The 21,821-nt window shown below is 48.4% G+C and overlaps 1 protein-coding gene across 3 annotated transcripts in view; it reads right to left on the bottom strand.

Annotated features, from left to right (window-relative positions):
* NUP93 (nucleoporin 93) overlaps positions 1 to 19,342 on the bottom strand; it is an 86,689-nt gene extending 67,347 nt beyond the window's left edge. The window contains exons 1-3 of one of the 3 annotated variants that reach the window (XM_071757044.1): positions 19,319 to 19,342; positions 7,515 to 7,728; positions 6,382 to 6,499 (exon numbers count right to left, since the gene is read on the bottom strand). In XM_071757044.1, coding sequence (XP_071613145.1) covers positions 6,382 to 6,499; positions 7,515 to 7,693 — 297 coding nt within the window. In that variant the 5' untranslated portion in view covers positions 7,694 to 7,728; positions 19,319 to 19,342. Of the gene's footprint in view, positions 1 to 6,381; positions 6,500 to 7,514; positions 7,729 to 10,440; positions 10,569 to 14,370; positions 14,449 to 19,318 lie in introns of those variants that run through there. The other 2 variants (XM_071757045.1, XM_071757043.1) reach the window with 2 other exon arrangements.
* Positions 19,343 to 21,821: the final 2,479 nt, after the last annotated feature.

Genomic DNA, 21,821 nt, shown 5'->3' with positions numbered 1-21,821 from the left:
GTAGATCTTTTATTTCAGAGCTATAATGAAGGTACTGGAAATCTCCAAATCCTACCCTGTAAATTCTGCACTTTCTTTGTAAGTTTTTAAACTGATGGAAATATCAATATTTTACAATACAAAATGGAGTAGTGATTTGCAAAAGCTACATTTGAGCCTCAAATAAATAAATAAAACCATCTCTTTAGCCTAAGTAATTGCTCTGTGACACAAGTGGAAGCAGCAAATGGCCAGGATGCAAGCATTTGCATCTCAGTGTTGCATCTTCTCATTAATCCATGTGATCACAGGGATGAAACTGTCCTACTAAATTTTCCCAGTGTCATGAAAACCCAAATTTCAACAGTTCATTTGCACATTCTGAACACACACACACACTGTCTAGGTCAGTAGTCACTACAAAACCTCAGTGAGCACTAAATGAATGGGACAGCATGACATTAAGAGGTTGCACACTGCCAGAAGTGGCATCCTTCTGCTAAGATGCAACAAAGATCCCCACTCCCTAAGGGCCCTGCAGTATTTTTTGCAATAGTAACCTTGTTCCAAGCAGGGTCTGCCAAGGTTTGCTTCAGAGGTTCAGCTACTTGTGGTCCTGCTAATGAAAAAAGCAGAGATGTCTGTACCTCGGTGCAGCAGGGGCTGCTTTTTGCATACATGATCATCAGCTCGCCTTTTATGCTGTATTTGTCCCTCCACAGGGTCTGAGTTACCTTTCAATTAGGAACTGCAACAGTTTTCAAAGGACAGAACTACACAGAATAAGGAGGAAAAAAAAGAGGAGGGGGAGGGGAAAGAAGCCAAGTGTTAAGACTCCCAAATCTGGGCTCTGTTTTAGGATGTTTATGATAGATACTTCAAATGTGTTTATTAAAAGTCTACAGTTGTACCTATTTGAAATGCAAAGAACGTATCTGGATTAAGCAGAAAGGAAATATAAAATGTGTCAAGACACAGCAGAATTTAAATAGATCAATAAGCACAGCTACTGGAACAAGAGTTCTAAATTCTTCCATCTCATGACCTTGCATTAGCATAAAGTTTTGAAACGTCCCTTTCAAATCTCTTGTTTACCCGTGATAAAAGACAAAGGCAGATCATGTCTCTTCTCTCCCTCTTTCTAAACCCCCTAGGGGTAGGAATCCATGATCAGAACCATAATGAACTGGAAGACCACCATGGGACTACTCCAGTAGTAGTAGTGGCAGCACACAACCAGGCAAACAAAAGACATTTGAAATAATTCAGTATCAAAGCATTTACTGAGTGACTGTAATCTGGCAAACTAACAAAACACCACAGTATTCTGCATTAAATACACCATGGCTTAGGTTTTTTGGGGGGTGTTTGTGTTTGCTTTTAAGGCTAATAAGGCCAAAGTAATTCACAACTGCACTGCTAAATTATGTTACTAAATCAGTAATGAAAACTAGAGAAAAATGCTGCTTAGATGCAAACTAAGCATGCCAGGGAAAAAAAACAACAAGCAAAAAAACACCCAAAACCCCAAATACATTCCCAGCATTTTGTATTTCTCTGATTTTTTTTTTTTCTCTCTCTCTATGATGTGTTATGCACTTACCTACCTGATGCCAAGAGCTGCTTGTTTGGCTTTTTTACTTTACTTAAAAACCCAAATAAACAGAACAACTCCACGCTGGCTATGGAACAGAGAAGCCTTAAACCCCAGTCACCTCTCAGCCTGTGCACACCTTGGCATTTCACAGAACCACAGAAAGTTTGATCTTGGAGGTCTTTTCCAACTGTGACAATTCTTTGTGTGTTAGGGGTTGGAAGGGACCTTGAAAGATCATCTAAGGGTGGCCTGCTCTGCAGATTTTTGGGGCTTTGGGAGGCTTGGAGCCCAACTGTTCATCAGAGAGGCCCTGGGAGCCTCTCAGGAAGGTGGCAGTGAGGCCACCAAGCCCCTGGCTGCCTGGCCAAGGCTGCACACTGCAGACACCCTTTGCAAGTCTCCTCTCCCAGCAGGGAGCCACAGGCAGGCTGCAGTTTATGTAAAGCTTACGTGGTGCATAAAAGAAGGCAGACATGCAAACACAGCAGAGATTAGATGAGGAAGTTTCTGTAATTTATATTTCTAAAGTCCACATTCCTTCACTTCATTTGCTGTATGTCAAAATACTCATTCATTCCACACCACTGCCTGCTTCAATTGTGTTAAAACTGCCTCTGGCCACATTTAATTACCAGGATATTTATATTCTTGTTTTACACGCCTAAATGTATACATTAAGAGTCAAATCCTGAACGAAATCAATGAGACAACCTAAGCAAAGAAGATAGCAGGGTTTGATCCTAGCACGCACTGGTAGCAGGAGGGAAAAAAAAACAAAAAAACTTCTGAGAACCTTTCTAGAAAGGTATTTTGGGAGCATAAGATTTCTACAGATTTTGAAGAACTCACAACCATGACTGACAAAAACCTTTCCCATTTGGACTGCAGCAACGCAAAGAAACCAATAACTGAAAACCTCACCCTGAAAAAAACAAACAAAAAAAACCCCTCCATCCGAACAAAAAAATGTAGATTATCCTCTTGTATTCATTGTCCTGGCTCTGCAATGGTTAAAAGGTCCCCACAGCTGTGCTGGCATCATCGATTAGGGGGAACAAGGAAACGACAGAAAAATAAAGCCACCTTAATTTCAAGCTCCATTAGAACTGAAGGACTTGGAGAAGGGGGGTGGGGAAATCAATGTCTGGCAAATGGGAAAGGACAAAATCTGCAAAAGGAAAAATGCAGTTTCAGGCTAAGCTAATGCAGGCACTGGATGGTGAACAGCACTTGAGGATGCCCCTTTAGGGTTGTGTCAGCATTTCCATTTTTTACTCTGATTTTAGTTACACTTTAGTAGATTACCAGAGGTTTTGGTATTATTCTAGCAGATACCACCAAGTATGCAGCAAATGGTAACACAAAATAGCAGTAAGAACTCACTGGTTGAATAAAGCACCTTTTTGGTACCTGATGTCAGAGGAAGCATTTTTAAATTCTGAGTCATACACACAAACACACCATACAGTGATGGGCTGAGCATCCTGGGACCTAGATTATACCAGCACTAAAGCAGAAGTCAAAGCTGCCTTTGAAACCAAGCCTGGTTTCAAAGTACCCTGACAAACTTGAAAATATCCCAGCTACTTAATTTCAGTCCACCTCAGTGGCCATTTGGACAGATTTCAGTCCAACCTTCTGCCCTCATTTAGATAAAAGCTCTTCTTTCTGTATCTGGACCTCCAGAGAGCTGCTCAGTCAATACTCTGAACATCCACACCCAGAAATCAAGACCAAACCCTTGTATGCAGCATCTCAGCTATGCTTGCATCAAAAGAAGGTGAAATTGTTGTATAAATAAGAGAATTCAATAAAATTTTCCTTCAGTGTCATGGAGCCAGGACCTCAAACCTTCAGCAATGTGTGCAAGGAGAGCTCCTGCCTGGTTCTGGCATCCATTTCACAGATCTGCACAGAGCAGGACCAAGCCTTAAAAGCAACACCATTTCTTAAAACTGGGACCATGACTCTGGGCTTAGACATTTCAGAACAGAGGTCTGCTGTGACAGTGTTTCCAACAAGATGATATCATAGTCTGCATCTTTGGAAAATGAAGAAATAACTTTTTTGAATAAAACATCAGTATTCTCTTTGTGCACATGTACCCCATCTTTGAGACACCAGCCCACACAATCAACCCTTACCTTGGATTTTTAAAAGCCACAAGAAAACAAAAAACCAGCATTCATTTATGTGCTAACTACAGTATCAGGAATCACTTGACTAATGCATCCAGCTTTGAAAAGATTTTGCCAAAATAGGGCTTTTTGACAACTTAGAAAATCCCCATCTTTATAAACTCAACACAGGAATTGTTATGAACTGGATCTGCTGCAAGAAGTGTTTGAGTTGTGTGCAATTTAAGAACACATTTCAAATGAGAGGGGAAAAATACAAATCCTTACAATTTAATGGCAAGCCTAGAATCTTTTTCATCAACTTCCCGGCCTATTACTCTACTGGGAGATATTTCCTGGACTCACAGCCCTTTTATGTGCAAGCAATCTACATTTTACAACTGATAAATAATTCAGATAATTAATTGAGCTGCAATCTGGTGCATGTCTTTTTAGTCAGCACTATAGAGTACCATTTAAAAGAGGTCCTGTATAGGAGGTCCCTCTTGTTTGTTAACCCAAGCTGAGGCTTCTGTTAAGGTGAAATCTTAGATTCTCTTAACACTTTCTGAATGTCTCATATCAGTATCCTAGGACTTCATGCACTATGATGCTCCCCCTCTGGTTTTGGTGTGGTTTTTTTTTTTTTTTTTTTTGGTTGAAGTTTTTTTGTGTTTTGTTTAGTTTGGGGGTTTTTTTGTGTTTTGTTTAGTTTGGGGGTTTTTTTGTGTTTTGTTTAGTTTGGGGGTTTTTTTGTGTTTTGTTTAGTTTGGGGGTTTTTTTGTGTTTTGTTTAGTTTGGGGGTTTTTTTGTGTTTTGTTTAGTTTGGGGGTTTTTTTGTGTTTTGTTTAGTTTGGGGTTTTTTTGTGTTTTGTTTAGCTTGGGGTTTTTTTTGTGTTTTGTTTAGCTTGGGGTTTTTTTTGTGTTTTGTTTAGTTTGGGGTTTTTTTGTGTTTTGTTTAGTTTGGGGTTTTTTTTGTGTTTTGTTTAGTTTGGGGGTTTTTTGTGTTTTGTTTAGTTTGGGGGGTTTTTTGTGTTTTGTTTAGTTTGGGGTTTTTTTTGTGTATTTTGTTTAGTTTGGGGGTTTTTTTGTGTATTTTGTTTAGTTTGGGGTATTTTTTGGTGTATTTTGTTTAGTTTGGGGTGGGTTTTTTGTGTATTTTGTTTAGTTTGGGGGTTTTTTTGTGTATTTTGTTTAGTTTGGGGGTTTTTTGTGTATTTTGCTTAGTTTGGGGTGGTTTTTTTGTGTATTTTGTTTGGGGTGGTTTTTTTGTGTATTTTGTTTAGTTTGGGGGTTTTTTTGTGTATTTTGTTTAGTTTGGGGGTTTTTTTTGTGTATTTTGTTTAGTTTGGAGGTTTTTTTGTGTATTTTGTTTAGTTTGGGGTGGTTTTTTTGTGTATTTTGTTTAGTTTGGGGGTTTTTTTGTGTATTTTGTTTAGTTTGGGGGTTTTTTTGTGTATTTTGTTTAGTTTGGGGGGTTTTTTGTGTATTTTGTTTAGTTTGGGGGGGTTTTTTGTGTGTGCTTTTTTTAGTTTGCTCAGGATGGCCAATTCTAACACCCAGGATCTGCCTTCCCAGCCCCAGAGAGCTGAAGGCAGCTCCAACCCCAAGCAGCACTGCATGTTCTAGCAGGACATGGCTCCTTCCCAGGGGCCCCAGGGCACACCTAAAGCCTGCAGGAACCCTCCCAGGCAACAGGTGAAGAAAACAGACTGAAGACAGGGCTCCTATTACTAGAAGATTAGATTTAGGGACTCCCCACCCACTGTGGGCCACACCAAATGCTTAAATCAAACACAGCATGAGATAAAATGGGGTAACATCACACACCTCCCTTTTCTCTCCCTTCTGAAGTAGTTTATAGAGCATAGTACTGCTAAAAAGAACTTAAAACTCTTTTGACCCTGCTAACTTTTCCATCTGCCAGCAAAGCTTTAAAATTATTAACCAGTAATTCAGATTTATCTTCAGTGCAACCCACAGCATCAGTTCCACAAGCAGCTCTTAAATGAGTAAGAAGTACAACAGACATCTTCATCATGGAAGAGTCTACAAGGGCAGGCAGCTATCATAAAGTAAAAATAGAGAGATCACATTCATTTCTAAGACACCTGGGGAGATGATCCAAAGGAAAATTTACAAGGTTAAGCCACACTGGTAAAGCATATGAAACACAGCAAAGTCAGTCTGCCCTGGAGGCAAGTTGTGGCATCTGAGATACAGTGAAACAAAAGGCTGTACTCACCTCTTCTGCATGTTGACTTAGAGACCCCTATTCCAGCACCTCAAAAATGCCAAGTGGTTCCACATGTGTACACCAATCAGACATTAAAAAGTCTCAAAACTGAGGAAGAGCTATCCCTGTGCAACTGAGGCTTTCCAAGCCAACAAAGACAGGTCTACAGAGGCAGTAAGTACACACACAGCTCCTCTTGACTTCAGCAAGAGCTTGGAATTAAAGTATTTCTGACAATCTGATACATAAAGCTGCCTCTAATGACAAACTCATCTTTCATCACTGAAAGCAGTGTCCCTCTGTGCTTTCTCTAACAAGCAAATTAAACACAGAGCATGACTGCTTCCACAGTGGCCTTAAGAGAGCTTTGAACACCTTAAGAGAGCTTTGAACACCAACACAGGATGGCAGTTACACGAGCAGCTTAACCCATATGTCAGAACTGGCCCTACCTGGATGTCAGTGTCCTTCACAGGTTCAAGAGGCTCAAACGTAGTGGCTGCACTTAGACTCTTCAGTCGCTGAGAAATGTGAGGTATATCGAGCCCTCCAGAGCCAAGAAGAACAGACCTGTAAGGAAGAAATCAGAATCATAGAATGGGCTGGGTTGGAAGGGACCTCAGAGCTCACCAAGTCCAACCCTTGCTCCACTCCCCCCGTGGTTCCCAGCCCATGGCACTGAGTGCCACATCCAGGCTCTTTTGAAATATCTCCAGGGATGGAGAATCCACCCCTTCCCTGGGCAGCCCATTCCAATGCCTGATCACCCTCTCCAGCAAGAAATTCTTTCTAATGTCCAACCTAAACCTCCCCTGGCACAACTTGAGCCCTCTTGTGCCCTCTTGTCTTGCTGAGAGTTGCCTGGGAAAAGAGCCCAACCCCCCCCTGGCTCCAACCTCCTTTCAGGGAGTTGGAGAGAGTGATGAGGTCTCCCCTGAGCCTCCTCTTCTCCAGCCTCAACACCCCCAGCTCCCTCAGCCTCTCCTCATAGGATCTGTGCTCGAGTCCTTTCACCAGCCCAGTTGCCCTAAGTTGTACAGGTATGAAATAGTATTGAACAGACACAACTCTGAAGCCAAATTCATTGCCAATATTTAGGTCAGCATCCAGCCATGTCCAGGCAGTGCTCCCAGCTGTGTTATGAAAACTGCACACACACAAAAAAAACCCCCAAGCAAACAAGATCCAACAAATTTTGAGTAGCCCTGTGTGTCTATCTAACCACCCCAGCTGAACTCTTGCTGCTGTTCCACTGCAGTACTGCACAGTTGCCAAGTCCTTCCAGATAGAAATAAGTCTACAGCATGTTGGTAAATGTCTTCAATAGCAGACAGAACAAGGTCCTGCACTTTGGCTTTAGTGCCTGAGAAGGGACTGTTCCTGGTTTCAGATAAGCCCCTCAGTTCCATGCCCCCCTCCTTTTTTTTTTTTTGTGTAAGTGCAAAAAATAGGGGGCGGGTGAACAGCTTTGCAGTCAAATTGTTTCTGGGTAGTCCTGGCAAGACTCTCCACGTATTAAAAATCAAACCCATAAAGAGCTTCTACCCTCAGTGCAGAGTTTTGAGTGCCAGAGCTCTGTACTCACGCCTTGACATCTGCAGTCTCCTGGGAGGTGCGGGTCAGAGTGCGGGAACGCAGGCGCTCCCCCGCCTGCTGGATCTCCTGCAGGTTGCGTTCCACATGAGGGAGCTCAGAGATCCCTTCTGTCTCGGCTGCAAGCTGCTCTGCCTGCTGAAGCAGCTCCCCAAAGCCTTCAGTATCCATCTCTGTTGCAGGTTTCACTCAAGATGCAAAGAAACCTTCAAAGAAGGAGAAAAAAAATCCTTGTTCAGCTGTGAACAGCTTCTGTACCTCCAGGGGCAAAGACAGAGTAGCAGGAATGTGTCTTCCGTGACTCTTCTCCCCACCCTTCCCAAACACTAAACAGCACCAAAAAAAACTTTCAGGTGGTCTCAAAGAGCTTTGCTTTGCAGCTTTGTTCTTAAGGCAGATTTATGTCACAGGTAGGATGCAGGTGCTGCAAGACAGTTCATATATTGCCTTGATACAGAGGGGAATGAAAGCAGAGAAGTCCCTATGAAAATAATGTTAGCTTAAATTAACTTGTAATACAAGTAGTTTGGAAGGCTGGGCTCTATGATCCTTGCAGCTACTTTCTTTCTATGATTCTATGTTTCTATAGAATATAAATTATTATAAATTCTTATAAAATATAAATGAAAACACATCCGTATGAAGGCATAGGTATAGATGTATATAAAGGGGCTGCAAACACACAACTTACAAACATGAAGTTAAATTAACAGCAAAACAGATACATGTACAAAGACAACTGTGAGAATTGCTTGCATAAACCTAGTGAGGTAATAGTTTAATAATATAATAATAATAATAATATAATGTAGAGAATAAGGCAAGGGCTGTAACAAATGAGGTGATCAGTGCAGTCCCAAGTTCAGAATAGGGTCTGTTATTTTCACAGAAAGGATAAAACCATGTGCTTGGGGTCAACACGAAGGAAAAAAAAAAAAACATACCACCAATGGGGTTCACATTAATAAAATATGAAAGCCAAAAGCTCGATTTCATGCACTAAATCCATGATTTGCAGCTAAATCAGCTACATGCTACAAGCACCTGCCATCTCCATAAAGCCACAGATCAGAGAAATCTGGTCTTGCTGAATGGTGCTACAGACATGGGAATCATAGAATCCTAGGGGTTGGAAGGGACCTGGAAAGATCATCTAGTCCAACCCCCCCTGCCAGAGCAGGGCCCCCTAGAGTACATCCCCTAGGAACGTGTCCAGGTGGGTTTTGAATGTCTCCAGTGAAGGAGACTCCACAACCCCCCTGGGCAGCCTGTTCCAGGGCTCTGTCACCCTTACAGTAAAAAAATTTTTTCTGATATTCAACTTGAACCTCCTATGCTCCAATTTACACCCATTACCCCTTGTCCTATCACTGGTCACCACTGAGAAAAGCCTAACTCCATCTCCCTGACACTCACCCCTTACATATTTGAAAACATTGATGAGGTCACCCCTCAGTCTCCTTTTCTCCAAACTAAAGAGACCCAGCTCCCTCAGCCTTTCCTCATAAGGGAGATGTTCCACTCCCTTAATCATCTCAGTAGCTCTGTGCTGGACTCTTTCAAGCACTTCCCTGTCCTTCTTGAACTGAGGGGCCCAGAACTGGACACAATACTCCAGGTGTGGCCTCACCAATGCAGAATAGAGGGGGAGGAGAACCTCTCTTGACCTACTAACCACACCCTTTCTAATGCACCCCAGGATGCCATTGGCCTTCTTGGCCACAAGGGCACATTGCTGGCTCATGGGCATCTTCTTGTCTACCAGGACCCCCAGGTCTCTTTCACCTACACTGCTCTCCAGCAGCTCAGCCCCCAACCTATACTGGGACCTCCAGTAGGGTCTCCCTCTCAGAGCACATGCACTCCAACCCAAAATGCCTGGGATCAAGTAAGACAAACCAGGTCTCAAGCATCAAATCCAGCTCTTTATCATTTATTCAAAGGAAAAAAAAATCCATGGAGCTGATCAGGCACGGGGAAGCCCAATCAGAACAGGGCATATTCACAAATCAAAACCAGCCTCCACTTCCCAGATTCCTCAGTGCCCCTGACACACACCGAGGAAATTTAAAAGTACAATTTTAATATTGCTGATGTTCCCAGTCTCACCACTATTCCCCAGTACAACTGGCAAGAGCGGCTTGGATGGCAAGGGCAGTGTTTGTCTGTCTGGACAGGTGATTCAGAAGCGCCGCATGACAATTCATTCAGACACTTCCAATTAGCAAGAGACTGATCCCTGCCTCCTGGGTGCCAGGACAAACCCCAACAGCCGGCAGGCAGGAATGGAAGAATTCCACAGGCACGCTCCACCCCCTTCCGGAAATCTGGGAGCTACCGGGGGAGGCAGCGATCATATTTGCATTGACTTGTTAATAGGGTTTGAGAGAGCAGAGAGAGGATTTGTTTGAAGAGATGAAACGGAGGGCAGCAGGAAAAGGAGGGTGGAAATAATCAGTTCCTTGCCCTGCAATGCAGCACAGAACATCTTCCAGTGTTTACTCAGATGCAGCCTCTGTTGGCAGACACTGTCCAGAACTGATCCACACAGACAAGAACTGGTCACATCCTCTGGAAGTGGGGCTGAAAGACTTCAGATTGATTTGATCCAATCTAGTTCACCTCTTCTTTTCACTACCCACAAAACAAAAGCTAACTAAAAAAAAAAAGAAAGCAAACTAACCTTTCAGAGCACTGAAACAAAAAAGCACTGTAAAACTTCTCCCAAATCTCCACTTTTTAGCCCTAGACTCCATATCAACACCAAAGGTCTCCCTCATGAATTTGCTTATGTAGGACAACTGCAGCAACTCTAAGATTGAAGTAGTCTGCAGATACAGAACAGACTAGTTATTCTGGAGCAAATTAAAGTGCCTCTGATTATAACCAAGCACTGGAAATAACAGCTCAAAACTGACCTAGAAAGCCAACACCAAACAGGTTTTTCAAAGCAACAGCATTCAAATATTTAAATTAACAGCACGAACAACTCTGTCTCCACCCTGGCAGAATTTACTGCATTCAAGAGACTGCAGTCTGACTCCTGATGCTGCTGTGCAAGATGGAAACTGCTGCCACAGTAACAAGCAGAGTGATGGCAGAAGCAACAACTGACACCTGAAGGAAAGAAAGAACATAAGAAATTAAACTAATAGCTGTGAAACCAGATCGACCTTGGGCTAAAAGCCAGGACTGAAAAGGCTCTTCTGTAAAATGATTTATCAATAGAAGCTGCTGCATCAGACTATTAAATTCCAGTTTAATGTTTCCCCAACATTTAGAACCACAAATAAACGCCCCATTGTGCAAGTTGACTGGATTTAAGCCAAAAATAAACTAGAAAAGATGACAGGTTTCTTAGGTTTGTATTCAGACTGATTATAAATTATGATTTATTACCCAAAATCCCCTAAAAACTCCTCAAGAGCACTACAATGCTATCAGATGAAGAACAGCTGTAGCTATTATACTCTAAATACAGCCACATTGAAGCTTTTTTTGTGCTAACTTCAGGAAAATGGAAAGCTGAAATATTCCAATGAGTGCTCAACTGTTGTACTTCACACACTGACAGGCTGTGTGTCATCTAATTGATTAACTTCAAGAAACAAGACTAAAAAAGAAAAATAATCTAGATTTTTCTCGTTCTTGGGCAAAAAAAAAAAAGGAGGAAGGCTTCACAGAGCAGAAGGAAAGCCTCAGACACAACGTTTCAGAGTAACTGGTGGACCAGCAGAGTTGCAAGAGACCCTTCAAAATGGGAAAGGAATCCAGCCTCAGGTGCTCAAGTGACCCAGCCTGACAAGTAGGGACCAGCTTCTTTTGGAAGGACACCAGAGGACAACAGTAAGAGAAAGCTGGCAATTCTTTCCTTGCTGCAGCTGAAAGATGGGGCAAAAGGGTTTGTTTTTTTTTTTTAACAGGCTGCTACAGATGGCATAGCTTGTGTCTGCTAAGCTCAACGTGAATAAGTAAGGGGCTCGTTCTGCACGGCTGGGGAATTGTGTGTGAACAGCAGCACCAGCACCAGCTCTCACAGTGCACCGAGTAACAGACACCCAGAGGAGTCAGAGAGATCAGCAAAGCAACCCCCACAGTACAGACAGGGAAATGCAGAGAAGGAAAGCAGAGATCAGGTGGCCAAATTTTTGTTTGTTTCTACAGGAAAGCACAATGACATTGATAGGATATCAGACACTAAAAAAGTTGCCTTCTGGGCATGCAGGTGCTCTGTTTACTGGTTTTTTTAAGAGTAGGATGGGCATAAAGCAGAAATGGTGAAGACCTACAGGCCCCACACCAGGAGGGGAGACCAATCTTTGGTGTCAAGTCTAGAAGTCAAGTTTTTTTTGCTGTGTTCTACAAGCAGAAGTGACTAAGTACAACCCAAACACCTGCTGCCCATTTTCAAGAGAGCACCCTGTAGGTTATTAGGCATAATAATAAATGTTTAATCAAATATAGCAAAAGGGAAAATTTCCATTTCCTAGCCACACTAAAAACATGAAGCCAGAATAGGTCAACTTCAAAAAAAAAACCACCTAAAAGCCCCCAAGCCATGCTTGGTACTCTGTCTGGTAGCCCAGCCCAGCCCCACAGCAACAAAAGGCTGATGCAGAGAAATTCTGAACAGGCCACACAGTAGGCACCAAACCTCCAAACTCAGTCTTCTACCCCCCACAAATTACTCCTCCCCTGGCTCCCTTAAATTTTTCAGCCATGTATGCTTTATTCTTAATCTCATCTGCAGGTAGACATGGAAACATTTAATCTTTTCATGGTTGTTACTAAGCACTTGGTCTCAAAGAGCTCTGGAATAAAAATGGTATTCTTTTCAGAGTTTTCAAGGTAGTAACAGTCACAGTTATTTGCTCTGGCTCTGTGAGAAAGGACAAACAAGGGCACAGGACTAGTGTCTGGCCTGTTCATTATTTAACCCAACAGTAGGCAGTTAAAATTATTTCTTCCAATATACACTCTCAGGCATTTGTCAACTCTGCCTTTTATCTGCCATCTGACTTTGAAGCTCCTCACAGAGGTCTCAAGATTCCACTGTCCTGAATAATTGACTCAGCTGGCAGCTCTGCCATCTCATCACCCTCCTTCTCTCCCAAACACTTTGTAGTTATTTTAAGCACCTGACTCTCACCCAGCTCAGCAGGGCAGGAACTTCCAGGAGGTGGCAAACTGCCCCTCCTTAAATAGAGCATTTGGCTTGAATTCCTTCTATGAAAACCCAGCTCCTCCCCTCTCACTGGATTTCCTGTGGTATTATCAGGACAGGAACTTCATGGCATTAGCTAGCAGAAAATCACCTGCCTTTTCCAAGAAATTCTTAAGATTTCCCCATTTGTAAGCCCCTAAAAGTTTTCCCAAGGAGTAGAAAACTCTTTCAGGGACACAACATAGAGTCAAAAGCAACACAGCACACAGGAACTGGCTTTCCCTTGTCAGCCTCACCTCAGGTCTCCATGGCATACCTACTGTCCTATAAGAGAATGTCCCAAATGGAAGGAGGTAATTAGCCCTCGTTTGCACTGATGCTGAAACACAGAGAGCACCCAGCACTAAAGAGTAGTTACTAATTAAATCCTGATACCCAGTGCACCCACAGCTGAAGCAGCTCAACATCACACCCCAGAATCTCAGATATTACCCACACCTGGGATCAAGCAGCAACAGAAGTTACTCTAAACACTTCCTGACTCTGGGAAAACTAAAGCTGTGAATCTTGGCTAGCAGGGGCTAAGAAGAAAATTCTTTAGGCTGAGAAATGAAGCTCTGCATCCAAGATTCTCTGTAAGAAAGCCTTATAATCTTCACCTATTCTGCAGAGGTCAGCACTGCTGTTGGCAGAGAGGACTTGTGAGCTACTAAGGGAAAGGGCTACTAATCATTCTCAGCCAATAGTCTGAAGGGTCCCCATAAAGGGTTTAAAGATAGCTATCTTGGCCTCCCCCAAACTTACTGATCAGAAAAACACAAGAGTCCCAAGCCTCATAGATGGCTTATCTTCTATATTCAAAAGTCTTCTCTATGCTGCCAGGCATACATATGAAAGTGATGCTCGGCAACCGAGATCACATGAACTTACCAAAACCTGCTGTGAAACAGCAACTGTGTGAGGAACGCTGCAGAGAACATTGTGCTTTCTTTCATGAGCTCCCACCATGGCAGCAGGCACTCTTGCCCCTGTCAAGAACCTACCGGTAGGCCCTCCGTGGGCAGGAATGTCCCAGACACACAGAACTCGGTAAGGAAACGCCAAGTCACAGGCATACACAGACCCACTCCCGACACCTCCTCATTCAAACAACGAGCTTCTGCTTCCTGAGGCACCAACACAGCATCTCGGTTACACACTAAGCTCTCCTACAGCAAGGCTTTGCACCGGTGGCCAGCAGAAACCACCTCAGATAGACACTACTCATCGCCCGTACAAAGCCAGCCCCGCTGCTTCAACGAGGGCAGATACACAGCAACCCCCGAGGAGTCCCTAAAAGGCCCAGGGGGAGGCCTGCGAGTGCTCCCCGCCAGCCTCCTGCCTAGAGGCCTGCACTGTGCCTGAAGCCCTGGCGCGGCCCCTCAGGGCCTGCCTCAGGCAGCCGCCTCCCTCAGGGCTCCCTACACGAGCCCCGCCCGCAGGGCCTGCCCGGAGACGGAGCCCCGAGCTGGGAAGTGGAGTGGGCGGCTGCCGAGGGCTGAGGACCCGGTCGAGGAGACGGAAGGAGACGGAAGGAGCCATAAGGAGCCACAAGGAGCCAGCAGCACCCAGCTCAGGGTGAGGAGAAGGCGGGAGAGAGGGGTGTGTGGAGGGGAAGCCCTGACAGGCCCGCGCGCTGCCTCACCTGCCCGCGCGCCGCTCCGGCCGCCACGCTCCTGCCCTGCCCGCGCCGCGCGCCCTCTCCCCGCCCTCCCATTGGCCGAACTCGCCGCGCTTCCCCCCTCGCCGCGCCCTCCCATTGGCCCCCGGCCGCTGCACGTCACCCGCGCGCCGGCTCCCGCCCCCTCGCGTCAACAGCTTGATGGAGGCGCTGGGCGGCACACACGAGATTCTGGGGTCGCGGGTTCGAGGCTGCCTCCCGCCCCTTTGCTTGGTGTCAGTAGGAACGTAACGTCCCGTCCCGTTGTTCCGTTGTCCCGTCACGTCACGTCCCGAAGGTGCGCGGGAGTTTGGGTGTCCCCCGTGTGCACGTGGTGGGGAAGGAAAGCAGTGGCAGAAGGGTTACAGCAGGTGCTGGAGATCACCTGTGATTTGTAGGGCAGGATGTGGGAAGCGAGGGTGTGGGGGATCCCAATGGAGCACATCCCTGCTCATGGCAGAGCTGACCCTCAGTGGACCTTTAAACACAGTGCTGGGCAAAGGTTGGGCTGAGTGATCTTGAAGGTGTCTTCCAGCCAAAGATGTGTTTCTGTGAGCTTGACACTGCTCCAAAACATCACCCACCCAACTCGGGACACTCCCATCACTCCTAACTGTGAGCATGGCTTTTGTCTTCCTTAAGGTTTGTTTAACACTCCCCCACACACCTCCCCCTTTGCCCAGGGGGAGGCTCTTTCTCCCTGGTGAAGAATTATTTCATAGAATCATCAAGGTTGGAAAAGACCTCTAAAATAACATGTTGAGTCCAACCATTCACCCTACAACCCCTAACCACTAAACCACCCACTGCAGCACCTCATCCACCCGTCTGTAGGACACCTCCAGGGATGGTGCCTCCTCCACCTGTTCCAATGTTTAACCACCCTCTGTGAATAAATTTTTTTCTAATATCCAACCTGAACCTCCCCTGGTAGAGCTTGATGCCATTTCCTTTTGTCCTATCACTGGTGACCATGGAGAAGAGGCCAACATCTGTCTCACTACAACCTCCTTTCAGGAACTTTTAGAGAGCAATGAGGTCAGTTTCAGCTGATTTCCTCCTTAGCACCATGGTCTGGCTGCAGTGATGCTCTTGGATCCCCTTTCTTGATAACTCAGCAGAGGAAGTGGGTGCAGCACCAAAATCTCTTACAGCCCTTCAAAGCCAACTGGATTTCCCCATTAATGCAACCTCTGTTTCCAAAATTTCCAATATAAAAAGCACTTCCCATGCCTAGGGAAGGGACCCAGGGCCAACACTGTCACAGTCACTACCTCCTCCAGGGGGGTTGAGTGCATCCCTGCCCATCAATCCCCAGCCACTGGCCCTCTGAGGAGCTGCCTCCCAATCTGCCCTCACCAGAATGCCCTTGGGCAAAGCTTATCACAGCCTGAAATCCAGATCTGGGTGGCTCCTTGAACACAGGATGACCAGCATCAAAATATCTTTCCTTGAAGGCCCCCAAGAAGAGGGTTTCTTGGCTTTGCTTCACTATATAAACATTTTTTTTCAAGCCTTCATAAATCATCTCCTGCCACTTCATGTTTTTGCAGTCACAAGCATCACTCAGGGCATATAAAAAACACCTGAGGTCATCCTAAAATATAACCAGCTGCTTGCCTCCATGCCCAGGCCTGATGCCCATGTCCCAGCCCCCCAGGGCAGGAGCATCTCCAACATAAGGCAGAGATTCAGGACCCTGTCAGCAAAACTGTCAGAAAATACAGCCCAGAGGGGGCTGCCCCAATTCCCCCAGCCCTGCTTCAGGTCTCCCAGGTGACAGATGATTTGCAGCCATTCCAACTCAACTGCTTTCCCCACCCCCCCAAAAAAAAAAAAGAAAACCCCAGAATTTTCCCCTTTCAAAGAAATTTGGTTGCTCTCCCCATGCTGTGAGACACTGGCAGGTTGTTCAGTAACTGGCTAATATCAAAAAAAAAAAGGCTTTTTTTTTTCAAGGCCAGGTGCCTGCCCAGCACCTTGGAATCTCTGTTCTTAGTAAATCTGCAGTTTTATATATCAGTTTTAACTCGTTCTGATATATTTTGCATTTCAGATATATACAGCATGTTTTCCCTGTGCCACAAGCTGATCCGTGCCCTGAGGGCCTGCTGCATTTGGGCTTGGCCCCAAGGTTCCCAGTTACACCTTTGCTGGAGCTTGACCCCAAAAATTGTCAGGGCGACAGCACTTGTGGCACTGGGGGAGTTTGAGGCAGCCACTTTATGGGGTGCCCTGGTCACCCTGGTGGGATGGGTGTCCTGGTGGCATGGATAGCTTCTCAGGATGGGTGTCCCCATGGGGTGGGTGTCCTGGTGGCATGGATAGCTTCTCAGGATGGATGTCCCTATGGGGTGGGTGTCCTGGTGGCATGGATAGCTTCTCAGGATGGATGTCCCTATGGGGTGGGTGTCCTGGTGGCATGGATAGCTTCTCAGGATGGGTGTCCCTATGGGGTGGGTGTCCTGGTGGCATGGATAGCTTCTCAGGATGGGTGTCCCTATGGGATGGGTGTCCTGGTGGGATGGATAGCTTCTCAGGATGGGTGTCCCTATGGGGTGGGTGTCCTGGTGGCATGGATAGCTTCTCAGGATGGGTGTCCCTATGGGATGGGTGTCCTGGTGGGATGGATAGCTTCTCAGGATGGGTGTCCCTATGGGGTGGGTGTCCTGGTGGCATGGATAGCTTCTCAGGATGGGTGTCCCTATGGGATGGGTGTCCTGGTGGGATGGATAGCTTCTCAGGATGGGTGTCCCTATGGGGTGGGTGTCCTGGTGGCATGGATAGCTTCTCAGGATGGGTGTCCCTATGGGATGGGTGTCCTGGTGGGATGGATAGCTTCTCAGGATGGGTGTCCCTATGGGGTGGGTGTCCTGGTGGCATGGATAGCTTCTCAGGATGGGTGTCCCTATGGGATGGGTGTCCTGGTGGGATGGATAGCTTCTCAGGGTGCCTGTCCCTATGGGATGGGTGTCCTGGTGGGATGGATAGCTTCTCAGGATGGGTGTCCCTATGGGATGGGTGTCCTGGTGGGATGTCAGCTTTCCAGCGGGAACAGGAGGGTGATGAGCATCCCGGGGACAGGTGCCGGTGCCCCGGGGCGGGTCTGGGGAGCCGTGCCAGATCCCGGTGGCACGGAGGGAGACACGGGAACAGCGAGGCTGGAGGGGCCCGGGGCTGCGGGACGGGCAGGCAGGGGGCAGCAAATCCCTATGGAAGTGCCGGGCTGCGGCCAGGGAGCGGCTGCTGCAGGAGGCGGGGGGACACCCGGCACGGGGAGGGGGGGAATGTCCCTTCCACGCAGGGTGCCTGTCCCCTCGGTACAGGGTGGCTGTACCACCCGCACGCGATACATTTCCTCAGGGTGCACAGGGTGGACGGACGTCCCCAGCGTGTATTTTTTTCTCTGACCAGGGTGCCTGTCCCCTCTGCCCTGGGTGCATTTATTCTGCGCAGGGTGCCTGTCCCTCTCTGCACACGGGCGCTTGTCCCCTGAGCGCTGGGTGCATGTCCCCTCTGCACAAGGTGCCTGTCACCTCTGCACAGGTTGTCTGTCACCTCTGAGCAGGGTGTTCCCTCCCTCTGCACACAGCGCAGAGATCCTCGGGTGCACAGACCGCGTTTCACCTCTGCACTGGGTGTACTTACCCTGCACAGGGTGCTCATCCCCTCTGCACACTGTTCCCTCTGCACAGGGTGCATTTACCTTGCACAGGGTGCTCATCCCCTCTGTTCCCTCTGCACAGGGTGTATTTACCCCACACAGGGTGCTCATCCCCTCTATTCCCTCTGCACAGGGTGTATTTACCCCGCACAGGGTGCTCATCCCTGTTCCCTCTGCACAGGGTGTATTTACCCTACACAGGGTTCTCATCCCCCCTGTTCCCTCTGCACAGGGTGTATTTACCCCGCACAGGGTGCTCATCCCCCCTGTTCCCTCTGCACAGGGTGTATTTACCCTACACAGGGTGCTCATCCCCCCAGTTCCCTCTGCACAGGGTGTATTTACCCTACACAGGGTGCTCATCCCTGTTCCCTCTGCACAGGGTGTATTTACCCCACACAGGGTGCTCATCCCCTCTGCACACTGTTCCCTCTGCACAGGGTGTATTTACCCTACACAGGGTGCTCATCCCCCCTGTTCCCTCTGCACAGGGTGTATTTACCCTACATAGGGTGCTCATCCCCTCTGTTCCCTCTGCACAGGGTGTTTTTACCTTACACAGGGTGCTCATCCCCTCTGCACACTGTTCCCTCTGCACAGGGTGTATTTACCCCACACAGGGTGCTCATCCCCCGTGTTACCTCTGCACAGGGTGTTTTTACCCTACACAGGGTGCTCATCCCCTCTGCACACTGTTCCCTCTGCACAGGGTGTATTTACCCCACACAGGGTGCTCATCCCTGTTCCCTCTGCACAGGGTGTATTTACCCCACACAGGGTGCTCATCCCCTCTGTTCCCTCTGCACAGGGTGTATTTACCCTACACAGGGTGCTCATCCCTGTTCCCTCTGCACAGGGTGTTTTTACCCTACACAGGGTGCTCATCCCCTCTGTTCCCTCTCCACAGGGTGTTGTTACCACAGGCAGGGTGCCTGTCCCCCCTGCCGGTACCACCCAGGGTCAGCCCAGCCCCGCAAGGTTCGTTCAGAATCAGAAGTGGAGCTGAGCGGTGCCACCCCAAGCCACCTCTGCAAGCCGAGCTGTGCCCTTCCTTCTTCGAGGAGTCGGATAAAGCACGCCGGCCTCTTCCAGCAGAAAACCTTTATTCCCATCAAGCTTCCCACAGCACCCAGCTCCGTGCTCCCCCCATTCATTAGAAAGCAGGGGGGTTACATAGAAAATACTCCTGAAAAGACCAGAAAGCCCACCACCACCTCAGTGATTCCTGGCAAATCCCAAGCCGTGGGTGTCTGTCTGCTCCCATCTCACCGCTCGCCTTGGTTCCCTCTTCCCAAGTCCCGCCTGGGGAAGCTGGAAAGGGCTCTGAGCCCAGGATCCGCCGGTGGCTGCTGCTGCCGGCCGGGTGTGCAGGCAGAGGCAGGAGCAGGCAGGGAGGCTGGCAGGGGCAGTGACAGGGAGCTGAGGTGTGTGCCCACGTCCCAGCCTGGCACGGCGCTGGGAACGGGGAGCGGTTGACGCCTGGGGTGCTTTCTGAGAGGGGAAACCCCATCCCCGCCCCGGCTTTGTTTCTGCTGCGGGATTAGGGCACTGGGCCCTGGGGCGGGGTTCAGCCGGCAGCTCCTCCAGCACCGATGCCGCATCAGCACCCCGTCTGTCTTGTTTCCCAGCAAAGTGTCTTCTCATGAGGCTTTACTGGTTTTTAAATGTACTTAGGAAGCTGAACGTGAGCCAACAGTGTGCCCAGGTGGCCAAGAAGGCCAATGGCATCCTGGGCTGGCTCAGGAACAGCGTGGCCAGCAGGTCCAGGGAAGGGATTCTGCCCCAGTGCTCAGCCCTGGGGAGGCCACAGCTTGAGTCCTGTGTCCAGTTCTGGGCCCCTCAGCTCAGGAAGGAGCTTGAGGTGCTGGAGCAGGTCCAGAGAAGAGCAAGGAGGCTGGGAAGGGATCCAGCACAAGTCCTGTGAGGAAGGGCTGAGGGAGCTGGGGGTGTTGAGGCTGGAGAAGAGGAGGCTCAGGGGAGACCTCATCACTCTCTCCAACTCCCTGAAAGGAGGTTGGAGCCAGGGGGGGGTTGGGCTCTTTTCCCAGGCAACTCTCAGCAAGACAAGAGGGCACAAGAGGTCTCAAGTTGTGCCAGGGGAGGTTTAGGTTGGACATGAGAAAGAATTTCTTTCTGGAGAGGGTGCTCAGGCATTGGAATGGGCTGCCCAGGGAAGGGGTGGATTCTCCATCCCTGGAGATATTTCAAAAGAGCCTGGATGTGGCACTCAGTGCCATGGGCTGGGAACCACGGGGGGAGTGGAGCAAGGGTTGGACTTGATGAGCTCTGAGGTCCCTTCCAACCCAGCCAATTCTATGATTCTATGATAGGGCAAGGCAGGACCTTAAACCCCATCTTCAGCACCAAGCTTCTGCTCAAACAGGAGGTGCTGGCAGGCTGCCGAGGCAGACACACACTGACACAAAGCATTTCAAAGGCACATGGGTCCTGAGATGGGTGTTGCTTCTTTCACCAGCAAAGCTGGGTGCAGAGCAGCCTGGGCACCCACTGCAGCACCATGTGCTGAAGCTGAGAAAGAAGTGAGCAGCTCCTCTGGGCTCCTGGAGCTCCCCAGGAAGGGCTTGAGTATCAGGGATTGGCACTGCCATGCACACCCCTTGCAGCCACCCGGCCTGGCAAAAAGGACTTTGTGGGTGCTTGGGTGCCCCCATTTTGGGGCTGCCCCAGTTTCTTGCTTTCTAGATTCATCCTGTGCCTGGCTGGGACATCCTGGCTAGGCTGAACTGTTCTCCTGTCCAATGAGGCAGGGGAGGGGTGAGGGCAGCGTGGTGCCAGCCAGGCTGGGAACCAGCCTCAGGAGCAGGGCACACCTGGGGGACAGGTACAGGCAGGCAGAGGCAGCCGCCCCAGCCGGAGGCAGCAGCTCCTGTGCATAGAAAGAGACTCTTTCACTTGGCAGAGATTTTCGGAAGCAAAACGTGGCCCACGCACCTTCCCATCACCCTGCCACACTCCTAGCACCCACCACCCTGCTAAGCCACCCACTATCAGGGCAGCTGAGCACCACGCTCAACCCATACAGGGCTTTTTCAGTGCTCCTGGGCATGGAGGTCGTTGCAGCTCCAAGCAAGGTACTCCCCAAAAAAATGGGCTGGAAAGAAGTCCTCCGAAGTGATGCCCAGGGCAGGAGAAGCCAGGCACAGTAGCTGGAGCTATTTGGCATAGGGAAGCTGCAGGGAAAGCATCCCTTTGGGAATGGATCTGCTCTGCAAATGGATCAGGGTTTGCAAAACATGAGTTCCTGGGGAAGGAACTGTCTCCCTGCCCAGGAGATAGCCACGTCCCTGCTGGGGTTCAGCCAGGCACCTTCGGCAGCAGCTCAGAGCAGGCAGGCTGCCAGCACACGCCACCCACCATGCTGGTTCCCACGAATGCTTTCACCCAAAGCAAGTCCTGGGTGGTGGGAGCCCACGGTGGCAGAGAGACACCCACCACAAAGCCAGAGAAAGTGTGGAACCCCAACACCACCACTGGCCCCATACTTCTGGGCTCATCAGCCCTATCCTCACTGGGTGACCAGCACCTTAAAGATGCCCAGAGGCACCCCATATGCAGGATGAAGTCTGTCCCCACCCCCACACCCTGGGAAGCTGTTTTTCTCCCTCAGGGAAGTGCAGAACCCACCCAGGGAAGGCCATGGGGGTGTTTTGTGAGCAGTCTGCCACAACCCCGAGGTGGCAATTACCACACAGATGTCATGAGCATTCACAGGGCTCAGCCCCCAGCTCAGCCCAAGAGCCACACTCGTATC

Source organism: Heliangelus exortis, chromosome 13, assembly GCF_036169615.1.
Source record: "Heliangelus exortis chromosome 13, bHelExo1.hap1, whole genome shotgun sequence".
NCBI lineage: Eukaryota > Metazoa > Chordata > Aves > Apodiformes > Trochilidae > Heliangelus > Heliangelus exortis.
The sequence above is the reverse complement of the archived record's forward strand: the minus strand, read 5'-3'. Positions and strand labels throughout refer to the sequence as shown.